Raw genomic sequence first — 16,233 nt, forward strand, 5'->3', positions numbered from 1 at the left:
GTCTAAATCATCCATGGGAATTCAGAGTCTGGTCAACCAGTTCGGTGTTTTCTGCAGAGACTACGGGTTAGACATAAATCTTAAGAAAACTAAACTCATGATATACAGTGCCCCGAATAAGAAGCTTAGAGCAAACATTAGGATGGATTCAATTCATCTGGAGAGGGTAATGGAATACGATTATTTGGGTATTAGACTATCTGATAAGGGCAGCTGGGACCCAGCTATAAGGAAAGGGGCACTAACAATTAGCCAAAGATGTGGAGTGATAGGACGTAAGGCTAGCACTGCAACAAGTCCTCCTCTGACCCTCATCTCTGAAATCTACAAAGCCCAAATTCGTGCCGCAGCCCTATATGGAGCGGAACTTTGGGGATTCCACAGACAAATGGACACTCTTCAAACCAAAGAAAATAATTTCCTTAGACGCATATCCAGACTGGGGAAGGGCACGCCGATGCTCCCCCTAAGACTGGACCTGGGTCTAAATAGCATTAAGGACACAGCATACCTAAGACCACTTCTGTACTGGGTCAGATTATGGAAAACGGAGGAACTCGAACCCTTCAGATTAGCAGTCAAAGAACTATTGCCACCTTGCTATGGATGGGAAAAAGTACGGTGGCTTAGGGAGATGAGGGCGGCTTGGGTTGAACTGAACTTAGCCCAGTATTGGGAGAATCCCGAGATGATCCCTGGCAATGCAAAACGCCTGATCAAAGACCGCTATTGGGAAAAGATCCATGAGGAATCCCTCGGCTCAATTGGGTTGGGTCGGTTGACAGCAGAGTTTCTGCTGGTTAAGCATGAACCTCTGCCTGAAAGCTTCCTGGATCTCCCTATGCCAGCCCGTGCTCGTTCCTTATTACTTCAGTTCAGATACGGAACATTGGCAGTCAACAGCTTCACAGCTTGCTGGCCAACCAATAGTTCTCTATCTGACAAATGCATAAACTGTCATCTATGCAAGGAAACCTCTGAGCATGTCCTATTTTTCTGTCCTCTGTACAAATGCCCTCGTGGGAAGTGGATTATCCCTCTGTGTAAAACACTGCCATCACAAAACCGAAACAGTGTATATAGAATATGCAAATATGACACTTCCATGCTGATAATGAGTTCGGTTTCCAAATATTTGGCAGCAGCATGGAAAATCCGCAGTAGGACTACTACAGATTTGAAACCATCGGTCGAAGAACGGTCTAGAAGTTAGCGAACTAGCACCCTGCTATATTAATCTGGGATTTCAAATAAAACGATTAGTATGACCTATCGACGATGAAAGAATGTAGCCCCGCGCATGATGGCCAGTGGGTTACCCCAATTGAAGTGACTCATAGTTCCTCAGCATATATAATTTTAAAAACCGCAAGTTGCAATCTATTCGATCATCCTATTTAATGGAACTGATTAACCTATGGCATTATTTTCCACTGGTTGACTCCTAGCCTTTGCCAATTGGAGCTACTATATGTAGTTTTTATGTCTTATTTTATATATAAACCTGTTTTAGAATGATTTTCATGCTTTTAACAATTGGTTAGCACTATTTTAGCACTTAGCCTCTTGCATAGGGTAAGATACAGAGATTATTTAGAGAGCTTTGTTTTAATTATTTATGAAACCGTTTATCTAATTTTATGAATGTTTTTCTTTCTGTATTAACTGCCAAATGTTTTTTTACTAAGTGATGGTTCATGGCTTCTATCTTTTTGTATGTATGATCACTACCAACTACTCAAATGGTCCAAATTAGGACCGAATAAACTATTGATTGATTGAATCACTACATAAAAAAGTAATGTTATCACTATTATTTGATTAAAATGAAAAGGGGTGTGACTAATTCAATTTGAGGACGATATGGCTTCTTCCGTATCTCCAGTGCTAAGTGTTCAACTTGATGGCAGTCCAGTATCCACTCCCAAGGGCCTATCCTGCTGCTTCACTTTTTTTCAGGAGGAAAGGAGCAGGTGTCCCATACCTTGCATCTTTTACCAGTTCAACTGAAGCATAGACTATTAGGGAACTATTAGGGAACTCATACAAAATATATACCCTTAATACTTTAGTTAACCCTTGTATACGTCGGATGGAAGGGAGCTGTCCGGCGCTGCAGTGCTCAAGTGTGCCGGACGGATCCCATCTGTTGACGCACATGGCACTGGAAATACCTCTGGTGCAGGCACCAGAGGGATTTCCTTTGGATACTTTTAGCCTTGGTGCTGGGGAAGAGCTAACCAAGGCAAAAACATATCTCAACCCTGCAATGGCGATTGGTGCGCCATGCACACAGACATCACACTCCAGGGAAAATTAAAGTAAAATGATCCCATTGGCTCATTTGCTTTCATTTTCTTTGTAACTCAGGGGCATATCTCAGCCCCTTGAGCACCGATGTCAATGGGAGAGGTACCGTTGGAAAGTGGAGAATCTCCCCTTTTCAAAATTATCTATTCCTAATTAATCCCTGCTTGGGGTTCGACTCAGGAGGGTTTATCCCCAAGGAGGGATCCACTTCACTAGACCACCAGGGAAGGGGGAACAGCCGCATGGGCAAGGGTTTTTGCTCCCACTTTAGTTTTTTTTAAATACTTCCCATCCACCCAGGGTGGCAAATTGTGGCAGTAGCCCCTAATCTGCCACCTTGGGGGCAGAAAGACAACTAGCCACCATGAAGTTTTTTATATTTTGAAAAGTTTGAGGGTGGCCCAGAATGGGTATGGCAATTCCCCCACCCATACCCCAAAATAGACACTATTACCCCCAATCTGCCCCCCTCCCACAGGCGGAGTTGAAAGCCCACTAGAAACTAGAGTTTTTTCTTTTTATATAAGAGGGGTGGGGCAGCCCAGAATGGGCAAGGCAATGATTCCACCCCCAAACTTAGGCACAGTCTTTCTGCCCTCCCATGGGGGGCAGATAGGGGTTATTGCCACCTATTTGCTCCCCCAGGAGGGGGTTGAAAACCCACTAGGCACCAGGGATAATTTTTTTTTTTTTTTTTTTTTTAAAGAAAAGTCTAGGGGAGTGGCTGCCCAGAATGGGCATGGCAATTTCCCCACCCCTCCCCTGAAAAAGAGGCCCAGTCTTTCTGGCCCCCATGGGGGGCAGAAAACCCATTACACACAGGGATTTGTATTTAATAAAAGAGGGTGGGGGCTGCCCACCATGGGCATTAGCAGGCACCTACCCCACATAAATGGGGACCAAAGTCTTTCTAGCCCCCCAGGGGGCACATGGGGTAGTTACCCCTTATCTGCCCCACAGATGGGGGAGAAGGCCCACTAGACACCAGGGAATATTAAAATTAAACAAAAATAAAGAGGGATGAATGCTGCCCACCATGGGCAGGTCATTCCCCCACCACAAATAAATGGAGACCCAGTCTTTCTTACCCTCGATCAGCCCCCAAGGGGGGTGTTTAGACAGCTCACTAGACACCAGAGAAAAATGGAGGGGTGAGGGCTGCCCACCTCCATGGTTATTCCCCCCATCCAATTGAAGGGGGCAACAGTCTTTCTTCCACCCCCCCAACCTCTGATTAAAACATCTCATCCCAATGGCAAGCAAGAGGACATTTGACTCTTTTGGTGTTGATTTTACATATGTGCCAGGAGAGCTTGGCTTACTTCCAATATCTTCCCACTTGCAATGGTGAGCGGCTGCACTTTTGGGACTTGGGTACGTTTTCATCTAGGAAAACCTATCAGACCCAGACACTTCTGTAAATTAAATATCTGGGGAAGGCCAGAGTGGTGTGCTTCACATGCACACAACACCATTTTCATTCCCCCTATTCCTAGGAAACCTCCAACTTTGCCTAAAATCACACATTTTCCTTACATTTCTGTGATGAAAGCTACCAGAATCTGTAGGAATCCACTAAATTCCAACCACCCAGTATTGCCCCATTTGTACTGATAAAACTTCTGCCACACTTGTGTGGGTGCTCAAAGCAGAGTAAGCCTAAAAACATCTGAAAAATAACAGCCATTTTGGACCCGCTTTGGTTCCCGCTCAATTTCTATATATTTTTTGCAGGCTCTTGGCCCACCTACACAAGTGAGTTTGTCGCGTAGGCTCTCATTATCCTAATGATACTACTGGATTTTTGGGCGGCAAGATCGTTCACAGTGTGGGGGACTAAGTCTGACCCACGGCGAAGGATCCTTGTCACCCCAAATCCAGGTTAAGCTCTGGCTAACTAGCAGTGCCTTATCTTTCCCAAAGGGAAGAGACAATTGAGCAGCCGAGTGCATGACATCTTAGTGCTTCCCAGGGAAGTCGTGGTCACTCAGGTCACAACCAGTTCTCTCATACACAGTGCAGTCTCATATATAAATGAAAAAGGCAGTTTGAGTTTTAAAGATTGGTTTAATAAAACAACTGCATTTTAGATAACAAGGCGTGAGCCGCAATAACCAGAACCATACAACACAGTAGGATTGAAATAGTAACGAGGAGAGTGGAACATAAGAATAATGCTATGATAGTGCAACTAGGTTATGTTCTCTCTCTAAGTTATATTTTGAGCACAGCATGTTAAGCTCTAAGCCTGCCTTTCAGGTTCCCCCGGGAGGACATCAACCCTCATACCTGAGCAAAAGCCTGTGATCTGGATCAGCATCTGCAACAGGGCAGCCAGCATCTAGTTGTGGGTTCCTGGTCGGAATCTCCCTCTTACGTGTACCAGGATTAGAAAGTGTTTTTATAACTAACACGCCGGTGTTCTAAAAAATTTCCCCACGTAAGAATGTGTACTGTCTACGAACCCTAAAGACTAAACTTCTACCACGTCTATCGGCAATGTACCAGACTGTATCCTTGACTGAAGCACAGTGCGAGCAAGAATGTATTGTTTGAGAACTTCAGTGCTGAAGTAAGCTAGGAGTGTGATAGAGGAAAATAAAACAAGACCGTGAAACTGGCTATTGTAAAATAACAGTGCATTGCTAAATAAAATGCATCTAGGGCAAAGTGCACAGAGGCCTAATACTTTAAGCAAACGCGCAGAAAGCTACATTAAAAATGGCTACACTACAAGTTATCATTTTTATCAGGAGACAGAGGGGAATGCTGGGAGATACGATATTTGTAGTTCCTTTCAGTTGCCTCACTTTCCATCACAGAAATGTGAGGTAAATGTGTTTTAGACACATTTTGAGGTTTGCAAAGGATTCTCGGTAACAAAACCTGGTGAGAGTCACGAAAGTCACCCCATTCTGGATTTCTCTGGGTCTCTAGTTTTCATAAATGTACAGGTTTGATAGATTTCCCTAGATGCCAACTGAGCAAGGACCCAAAATCCGCAGCCAGTCACATTGCAAAAAAAGGGTCAGCTTTGGGTAGAAAATGTGATGAGTCCATGATGCGTTTTTGGACGTTTTCTGTTGCGTGCACTAGGCCTACCCACACAAGTGAGCTACTATTTTTATCAGCAGACTTGGGGGGGATGCTGGGTGGAAGGAGGTTAGTAGCTCCTATCAGTTCCTCAAACATTCTAAACAGAAATTTGAGGAAAATGTTTTTTTAGATTACTTTTGAGATTTACAAGGGATTCTGGGCGACAGAACCAGGTGTTTGCCACACTGGTCACCCCATCCTGTATTCCCCAGGATTCTAGTTTTAAAAAATCTAAAGGTTTTCTAGGTTCCCTTAGGTGCTGGTGACTGTGCTAGAGCCCAAAATCCACATCTAGGCACATTGCAAAAAACGTTTTGGGTGAAAAATGTTCTGTGTCCATGTTGTGTTTTCAGCTGTTTCCTGTCACAGGCACTAGTCCTACCCATACAAGTGATGTAACATTTGTAAAGGGAGACTTAGGGGAAAACAAAATAGCAGTACAAGTGTTATTACCAATTGTCTTCTTTCTCTGCATTTGTGCCTTCCAAAAGGAAGGCTGTGTGTAAGAAAAGTCATTTTGAGGAATGCCCTGTAATTCACATGCCAGTATGAGTATCCTCCAATTCAGAAATGTGCAAATAACCACTGCTGCTAAACTCCATATCTTGTGCCCATTTCGGAAATATATTGGTTTCCTTGATACCTATTTTTCACTCTTTATATTTTACCAAATGAATTAATGTATACTGTTACACAATGAAAAACCATTGCAAGAAGCAGCTCAATTATTGGCTCTGGTGCAGCAGACATAATGGTATGTTGCTTTCAAAAATCTGCCATAGTTAGAAGTTACAGATCAAAATGTAGACACAAATAGCTGTTTTTTCAACTTAATTTCAATATATATATTTTTTGTTTTCAACGGTTACTTTCTGTAGGAAAACATTGAAGGATCTGCATAAATGACCCCTTGGTGAATTCGGAATTCTATATACTTTTCAGAAATGTATAATTGTCTGGGATCAATCTTTGGTTTCTCTCCCATTGCTACGACTACCTGGAAGGAGCTTGAAAGCACAAAAAAATAGGAAAAATGGGTAATGTCTCAGTAAAATGCCCAACCTGTGCTGAAAAATGTGGTTTTCTGATTCAAGTCTGCCTGTTCCTGAAAGCTGGGAAGTTGTTGATTTTGCACTACAACCCGTTTTTTGATGCTATTCGCAGGGAAATAAACAGACGCTTTCTTCGGCAGCACTTTTTCCCTATTTGCCCAAAAAAATCCAAAATGTAGCCGAATTTAGTCTAATTTCTTGGTCCCGTCCAGGGTAATCCACAAACCCTGGGTACCTTTGGAATCCCCAGGATGTTGGAAAATTTGACATGGATACCTCATATGGACAAAAGGTTATGGGGGCCGAAGCATGAAAATAGCCAACAAAAAGGCTTAGTACGGGGGTGGAAAGGTCTATCAGCAAAACGGTTAAAGACTAGTAGAGAACTACATCAACATGGCAGCTTACCTATAAACGTCTTCCATGATCTTGGGTCTTCACTCTGCCTCCATCCATAGGGCCACCCCAGCATCACTGTGTTGTGTGTCATGCCTCCCAGACCACAAGACTGAATAAGATGTGAAATTCCTTCTCGAACTTTATTAGCCACGACCACTTGGCAAAAGCCTTTCACCTTTTCAATTTCCATCATATTCTTTATAGTCTAGAAACAATAGAGGGGCAATGTATTTCATAACCACAACCAGCTAAATAGAGGCAAATCAATGTTTTGATTTATAATAAAGTAGAAAGAGAGGTAAGAACAGAATAACATTACTTAAATGAGATTAATCACTTTATAAATTGGCATTATGCAGTTAAACATGTTTTACAAAAAATATTTCTTTGCGTAAAAGATTAGTGCAGTGTAAATAATTGTCATGTGCATCTTTAAAGGACCCTACACATTTATCTTCTCCTTCGGACACATGCTTTGACTTGGCAGTTCAGTAGTGACAGAAATGATGTAGTTATCTTACACCAAATGCATTAAATGCTCCCTCTCCTGAATGACTAACCCCATCGTCAATGATGGAGACAATCACCATTTTTTAAAATTTTGCCATCAAATATACACTTCAAGTTTAGCAAAGAAAACTATGATTAAACATACATGTACAGAGATGTGTGTTAAAATTAGCAATAATCTGCATGACCATCATACCTACACCATAGTATACAATGGAGAAAAAGCCATTGAAATACATTTATGTTAGGTTTTCACAACTTCAGACACATATTTTTTTTTTTAAATACACGATTTTCAAAGAACCTTAGTAACAACTGGACAGGAATCTACAAGGTTATTTCCCGTTAGTAGACCAAATAGTAGAATGTTTATCCAAGAATATAATGTGCACCTGGGATATAGATAATAACATTGTAAATTATACCAACATGCTATTTGATGACCAATGCATATGTATAATACACAAATCTATACATCCAATATATAATAATGACAATTAACATACTGACATGGCAGCCCATGGGCTGACTCTCCAGAATTCTCTTTAGCATGCCATTTCTCTGGGACATATGTGACTAAAGGGCAGTTAAGCAACTCTTGAGACAAATGATGCAGCCATCCGAAACCAAGTATTACTCCAAACTTGTTTAATTGCCAAGTACCTCTCTTTAGGCTTTGACTTTCATGGTGTAATGAGTTTTAACAGCCATGGTTTACTCTTTGGAAATGGTGTGGCGCTATACATCTGGTTCAGATTATTCATTTATCACTCACACTAAATACAACGTAAACGCAGAGTTGTTGTATTAAAAAAGAGATATAACATATTACCTATATTAAGACAGAACGCTCAGTAGGAAGTTATTACCAATATTACTGAATGTGCATACGATTGCTCTGTCACTCTTCAGGGCTCTAATGGGGGAAACGCACAAAGTAAATAAGGATACAGCTGCAATTGTGCAGAGACTAGCGACTGATGCGGTGTATGATTTCACTCTTCCCAATGTGCATAGTTTGATACCCGTTTAGAAGTGTTTCAGTTCACACAGCTTTTCATTGGGTGTCTGCTGAAGTCAGTAAGTTGGTGAACAGTCTATGGCTGCAGGTACAGGAAGACAAACCAGCAATCACAGCTTGGGGATCTGAAGATCATCAGTGGAAGAGTCTCACAGAGGCACTGTCAGCCCCCATTCAAGGAGGCCACAGGGCAAGTAGGGGCTTCTAGGTCTCAATCGTGGGAGGTGAAGTTCATTGTCTATAACGTAATGGGTATGTCTTACTAAAGCTGTGCAAACTGGGCCAAGTACAACACCTTCAGCACTTGACTCTCAGTGGCAGCAATGGCAAGCAGTTACAAGCTTCCCATGGAGGTAGTATGGGATAATGAAGCTCTGCACACAACAAACATCAGTGTGAAAAAGGATTGTACAACCTGTACTGGACTATCAAAGAAAAGTACATTTTTTGCACACTACAATTGAAACCTGCACACAAGAGAATAAATTATGCAACTTAGTCTATTGGAAGTACATTCTGTTGGCGTCTTTCCCAGCTTTGTCCAATTGGTCCCCGTCTTTGGATTAAAAGAATAGCCCTCTATGGAAAAGATGTAGCAAGAAATGGTTCAGTTACAGTTCTCCCCAAAAACTCTTAGTTAGCAAGTTAATCCCTGGTGCAGCTCTCATCCAATGTGCATCTGTGTTTTTACAACAGTCCAATCCTTTGCAGATGCCCTGCTTCCTGTCAACTCCACCACACCCCCTAGCCCCTCCTGGTCTGAGAGCCAGTGATTGTCCTTGTCATGTCTGTAGTGTCTCTGGTTGTCAAAGGTCTCTCTGAAGAACACTTCATCTTGGCTGGCCCAGCAATGCATTGTGCAGCCCACCCAAGCTGTTTCAATCTGAATGGTTGTGACCATGTGCTTGCTGAGTCATTTGCAGCAGATGTGGTGAGTGTTTGGGAGATCACTTATCAGGACATGGCACAGTTAATCATTTCTTATGCAACAGCTCAGGTCATGCTGCAGGTGATGGTTTCTTTTGCAACATTCACATAATCAGGGATGGCTTCTTGAGCAGCTGCTCAGGTCACACCACAGGTTACTGCTACTTGTGCACTGGCTCAAGTCATTCCACTTGTGATTACTACTTGTGCAGTTGCTAAGGCCATGTCAGGGCCATTATGTCACTGCCCTGAACAATGAGGGCATGCTTGGGCATCCTTCCTGCTCACAGGACAGGTCCAGGAACTCACATATGTCAAGGCACAGGTCTAGGCCCTTGCAAATGCACTAGATGTGCGAGAGGCTAGGGCAAAAAAGAAAAAAAGACATGAGACTAGATATACAGAGTCAGGTACTCAGGCAAGGGAAGTGAAAAACTGTATGCTATGCATGGGACATTACTGTCCCAACAGGAGGCCTCTTGACAGGAAAGCTTCCAGATAGCCTTTCACTGTGGCTTTGCATGAAGATCAATGTTGCTTGAAGAACCGATATGCATCAGCAATATAAGAGTGCAAGCACATGTGGCTCATACAAATATCAGCATACTTGTAGACATGGTACACAGCAATGTAGGGATGCAGTGGTATGAACTACATATAGGTTTAGGGGTACTTGCAGGCATTGTACAAAAGCAATGCAGACATGCAGGCCCCAAAATCTCACAAGGATATATATACATCAATATCTTTTCAAGCATGATGTATGACAATACAGGGGTTTTAGAACATCACACAGACATCAGAATAACAGGCTGTGCAATATCTGAAACTGGGTATGTGTGGGCACACAAGGCATCATTGACAACAGACACCCCAGATGCAGAAATGGCACTGAAAGGCAAGGGCTCTCACACTGACCTATGGAATATTGGGTCAGGCTGAGTATCACACAAAGGCTTCAGACTTTGTGGGGGGAGGTTTCAGTTCTGCTCATGCCAACACATCTGGGACACTGACATTAGATGCTGGAAGAAAAAAGCATGCTGTGTAGTCACAGGCTAATCTACTCCCTTATTTCCATCAGATAAGTGTGCAGTGCTCCTTGAAGCAAAGGATGAATCTTGGATAAGCTAAAAAGTGGTCCGCTTCTATCCAGTAGAGTGGCTGTTGTTTTTTAACTGAAATTCCCACTCAGAGGGGAGAAACTAACCATTGCAAAGTGCATTTTCCTTTTAAGTATACAACACTTCCATGTTAATTAGCCATGGGGCAGAGTACACCATGGAGTGTACTTGCTTTCAAAGTACCTTCCGGTAAATTGGGTATTTCTGTTAAGGGTTTCTCTCTCCATCTGAAAAGGACACAATGTTGGGGATGGGCAGGTAGCCCAACTCTTCGTACTAGTGTGGAGTCATTGACCTTGACTGTTCAGATATTGCTTCTGTCTGGCCTCAGAATGCCCTGTTGAAACTGGCATGGTCCAAAGATGGTGCACAACAAATGTTACTTCCAACTCCTGTCATTTAGATGCGATTTGTAACTAGACAGTTGCATCTGACTTGATAAAGAATTTTACAGTTAATATTAAATCAGGGCGGTGGAGGGCAAGGTTGAATGCATGGAGAAAAGGAGACAATTACCCTGTGGTATTCCACTCTGAAGCACCCTGCAGAGAGTCAGGGGGAAGCAGCAAGCCCAGTCATAATATACAACATGGATTTACTAGGGAGAACACGTATGTGGTCCCTCAGCCGGATTAAAGGTGAAAAGACCTGTACCCGAATACTACAATAAGATGTCATCAGAAGTTAGTAGTGTGATGGCCAGTGCTGTAGCCAAACAGCTTAAAAAGCAAAATACACTTTGGTCACCCAACATATTCTAGCACAGATGTGGTAAGAAACATAAAAATCCTGCAGAAGAATTTACAGGAGACATACAAGATGGGTGTCCTATGCAGGAACACATACTGGGTCTGGCAGAATGATAAAAGCTTGTGAAGTGTGCAAAGTGCCAGGCACTGTGAACATGGTACTACATTTCCCATATATCCCACATCGTCAAAATCAGAGGAAACATAGGATGTCAACATTTGCAGGTTGGACAAAACAATTGAGAAATATTGCTGAATGTTCTATTGCCCCTGTTTGGTGTTGATTAAGGGGGCAAGTGGAATTACTTGCTGCCATGGTTTTATTTTTTATATTAATGGTATGAGATGTTGTGTGGGCCTATCTCTATGAAGCAGAAGCAAAAGCAGATAGTATTGATTTATAGTAGCTTCCCAAACAGAAGGGCCGGTCAGAATAACAGTCATGTGCTTGTGGGGGTTGATTAAATTAATCCAGATTACAAAAATCAGGAAATGAATGATGAGAGGGGATATGGAAATATGTAAATGTATAAATTCTAGCCATCACTTTGTACACTGCATAACATTACAGTCAATTCCCAAAGTAACATTAAAGAAGTGAATGTTATATAGTAAGTGCCAAAGCCAGGATAAGGACTCAGGTTAACTGGTTACAAAGATAACAACTTAGTCACTAGACCACATCTTTTACCTACCTTTTTTGCTCTAGAAAGATACATGTACAAAACTTTTTCACTTGAGTTGAATTGCCTTTTACACTTGAAATGTAATATTTCTAAAGCTTACTAGACAACAAAATAAATACACTTTTACACACAAATATTTTTTTTTAAACCTAGACAGAAATTCATGGTAACGCACTTCATAAACCAAATGAAATTGAGCATCAGCGAAAAGAATGGTTTATACCAACTCTACCTATATTGGGCACCGTAAGTGTGGCTGATACTTCTTCTACGATATTTACAGACGGGGTGACTTTCACCACTATCATCTCAAAGACCCAAGTTCCACCACTAAAACTTGTGCATGATATTCAAGACTGTTATTTAGAGCATGAAGTCTATTATGTATTTAATAAGAATGGAATTGCTGTTGCATTCTATTTGTGAAGCATAGCATTGCTGAACCTAATGGTGGTAGTATGAAATGCTGCCCAAAGTTGGCAATTAAAGCTGTGTTTCACCTCCTACCCTCGAGCACGCCCATGCCTTAACTGGTGAATGACACATCTTTACCCTATGTGGGTGTCAGCCCTTGCCTGCTTAGACCCCAGCCACATAACCAAATTGGTGAGAGGTTGAGGATTGCTTGGTGGGTGATGGCGATAGGAAACATCCGGGATAAGAAGTGATGAGTATTTATAAAGGTGGAGTTAGTTTACTCCTCCACTCTGGTTTTCTACTTTTCCTAGTACCTGCAGAATCCATGCAGGTTTGCCTGTGTAGCATCCATGTACATGCATCTGACTGGCACATGGAAGGAAAATATAAACACAACAGTCTTCATTGTGAAGAGGCTGCACATATATCTGCAGGAAAAGAAAACATGTGCAAAAGATAGTAGCAATGAATATGTAATGTTATGCCCCTTGCAAAGTAACCTCACAGCCCACCTTTACCACACCCACACTATTTTAGTGATGGAAATATGCTGGGAGGAATGAAATGTCTTAGTCCTTGGTTACAGATTCTTCGGTTGAAGAGGAGTGAGTGTGCAGCAAGGTTAAACTAGGTCAGCACACCTTTGGGAAAAATCTAGGGTGAGTACACATGACAATCTTGTATCAATGACAAAGGGTCCATGTATAGCTTATTTGGAATCTCACTAATATGGTTTTCAAGGTTGAGTCCGACAACACTGGATTTCTTTCTCTGGATCATTCTGAGCTCTCAGCATGTCACAGGCTCCAAAAGAATGTGCATGGGAGATGTCCAGGTTTAGAGCCCACCTAATGATGGATCCCTGCAGCAAGGAAAAAGGAGGAGGCTAGTGAAATTGTGCTAATAGCATAATTTCAGGATGACAAATATTCCTTTGCCTGTTCCTATAAGTTTTCATTTTACCAAAATATGCCTTACATGTAACATCTTTGCTAGGTATTTAGAGAATGTATGGGGATCCATGACTCTGGAACTATAAGCTAAACCTCAGCAACTGTTGTTGTACTGTGACCTTCTGAATTGCTTCATATCAACAATCACAACATCAATGCTGCCTGAGAAGCGAACTAGGTGGTTGAAGGCAAAATCCATAGTTACCTTGCACTAGTAGAAAGATTAAGGGATTGGATAAAAAAAACCTCTCTTATTCTCACATCAGAAGAGGCCTAATTACATTTTTGTGGTTTGCAATTGAAAGCTTTGATAATCAGACCTGGTCTTTCCAGAAAGTGGCCACAAAATGTTTGCAGGCTTTGGGGAACATCCTTTCAATTCTGTTTTCAACTGTTTTTGCAACATGGCAGACTGATGTGAAGATGAACAAGCTTTTGCAATGCAATGGGTCTCATGTTTGCTCAAATTAGAGCTATTAGTATTGTAAATTCCTAACCGGACTCTTCTTGCCACATAAATTAAAAAATGAAAAGTATAACAGTTGACATAAGCAAGCCATTTCAAAGTGCCACAGCAGCCGTGAGCGCGAAGGAGAGATACAAAAGGAAAAATAAGTTTGCTCGCAGTCAAACGTATCAGCAAACATGCAGTTATCCATGTAACAGGGTCAATAGCCACAGGAGTAACAAAACTGCCCCAAGGAAGGACAAACACAAAACATTTACCAATGATGATAAAGGATTTTTGAAAGGCAAGCCCATGAACGAGTGATAGTGATAAGTGTGCGGTGAGCATGGTTAAAAGCCCACAGATTGATTACAACACGTCGGAGCACTTGCTCGCGTGACCTAAAATTTGTGAAGGAATGAATGCCTGATGAAGAAATAAAGAGAGGAACGAAACAAGGAAAGAAATAAACCAGTTTTTGCGAGTTTGAAAGAGGAGGTAGCAAGAGGAAGAGGGAAATAAAAAAATGGAGAGGAATAGAAAAACAGTTGAAAGAAAGAGCGAAACAGTCAACCTGTGGATTTTAAGAGCTGGAAAAAGAAAAGTGGGAGAAAAAGAAAACATTGAGAGTAAACAAAGGAAAAGAAAGAACAGAGTGAGATAAGTAAAACAGACCCTCCAAAATAAAGATGGCAGCTAAGAATTGATTTAATTGGCTCCCACACGTTCTCAAGCAGACGTCAGCGTGTGGAACAGCAGGGGGCACTGCAGAAGAGCAGGAGGTGCATTAGCAGAGTTGTATGTGAACCCCAATACAGGGAGCTTCAGATCAGGATTGGGCGTATAGACAGAGCTGTGTCCCGGGACTAATAGAAAGGCAGCGGATGAGGAATAAGAAACGGAGCACTGAGTAATTCCAGGTATTGAAAAGATGGAGCACCGCAGGTTAGGGTTGAGGTGCACTGACAGAATTGTATGTGAGATGCAAAACTGGAGTAGTAACGGGCACACAAGTGAAGTGTGTCAATGGAGCTCTGTGTGCAACCTAGTATTGGCGTTTCAGTGTTGCCAAGTGTCAATCTGGAGATGCGCTGGTGAACCTGCGAGTGGGGCCTAGTATGGAAGTGGCACTGCCTCTGAACCACAGAAGCAAGGAGTCCTAAAGGGCGTGTGTGTGAGCCTTACTACTGAGAAGAAATGTGTACTGAAAGTTAGATTTGATGTGGATGTTAGACTTGAGGTGCACTGGCTGAGCTGTGTTTTGCTCCTTCGGGCCCAGTATTGGCATGACAGTGTGACTAAATATTAGAATTGAGCTACTGTAATGGAACTGTATGTGAGCGGGGTCCCAGTATAAGAGAGGAAGTGACCTAGCTGGAGTAGAACTAAGGACCACAGAAGGAGCTGCACCTGCAATCCTAGTACTGGAACAGCAGCATGTACCGACTGTAAGAACTGAGGTGCTCTGTCAGACAGTGTGTGTGGGGTTCCTGGCACTGGCATCACTGAGGGCTTGGAGGGTGTGAACTGTGGTGCATTGATGGAGCTACACCCGAGGTCCCGGTACTGGAGCCGCAGAGTGTACTGACTGCAAGAACTGTGGTGCTCTGGCAGACAGCATGTGTGGTGTTCCTGGCACAGGCCCATTCAGCACACAGGCAGGCACACTTGGTAAAGATAATCCAAGTCAAAGAAGGGTGGGAGGCAGGCAGCTGAGAGAGGGTGCAGAAAGCCCACAAAGACCAAATGTGACCAAGATAACAGCCTGATTTATAGCACTGTTTACAGCAAAGCTCAGAGGAGGAATGCTCTGCAAATGAAAAGGGATGCTTCCTCTGGTCAGGAGCAGGAAACAAAGTAAAGAAAAAGTCCCCTAAAGACCAGATAAACAGGGCAAAGTGGAATTATACAGTAGTTGGTCCCTGCTCCCTCACAGAAGAAGGAGGTACATAGAGGCATGGCTGACCACTAGCAAGTAAGGGTTTTTAAATGACACAAACTAACAAATGAAATAGGTGAAAGCCCACTCAACCTGAATAATAAACTGCTGAATAAAACTTTCACAGATGGGTGAGGACCCAGGTGACATTGAAATGTTGAGTAAAAGAGAAGCAATATATAGTCTGCATTGAAAGATAGAAAAGAGTACTTGGTACAGGTGTGCACAACCATAAGTGTTCACACAGCACGTACATGCAGTAGGCTGCACATGGCATGATATACAGCTTTAAAAAAGCAGTAACTGCTTCTGCCACTACTCGTTGGCAAGAAAAAAGCATGACAAATTGATTTACAGTAGAGTGCTATAATTGTAGTTATATAGTGCCACCTGTGATGACGCACTGGAAATGCTTTATGGAAGGAAGCACGTTTCTCCACAATACAAGGGTAGTGGTTAATCCAGTGATTATTGAGGTTAGTCATGTGCCCAGAAGGTAAGTATTCACTCCATTCCCATGTGGTCGATTAATGTGTGATAAGTAGTGAGTGGTTCATGCATATGGCTGAAGGGATGAATACATAGGCTACAGGAGATTAGAT

The 16,233-nt window shown here is 42.4% G+C and overlaps 1 protein-coding gene across 2 annotated transcripts in view; it reads right to left on the minus strand.

The window, feature by feature from the left end:
* Positions 1-16,233, minus strand: part of SLC12A4 (solute carrier family 12 member 4) — a 425,396-nt gene that overhangs the window by 62,545 nt on the left and 346,618 nt on the right. For both annotated transcript variants that reach the window (XM_069216265.1, XM_069216266.1), the window contains exon 18: positions 6,867-7,062. In XM_069216265.1, coding sequence (XP_069072366.1) covers positions 6,867-7,062 — 196 coding nt within the window. The remainder of the gene's footprint in view (positions 1-6,866; positions 7,063-16,233) is intronic.

The sequence above is a fragment of the Pleurodeles waltl genome, chromosome 12, assembly GCF_031143425.1.
Source record: "Pleurodeles waltl isolate 20211129_DDA chromosome 12, aPleWal1.hap1.20221129, whole genome shotgun sequence".
NCBI classification, from domain to species: domain Eukaryota; kingdom Metazoa; phylum Chordata; class Amphibia; order Caudata; family Salamandridae; genus Pleurodeles; species Pleurodeles waltl.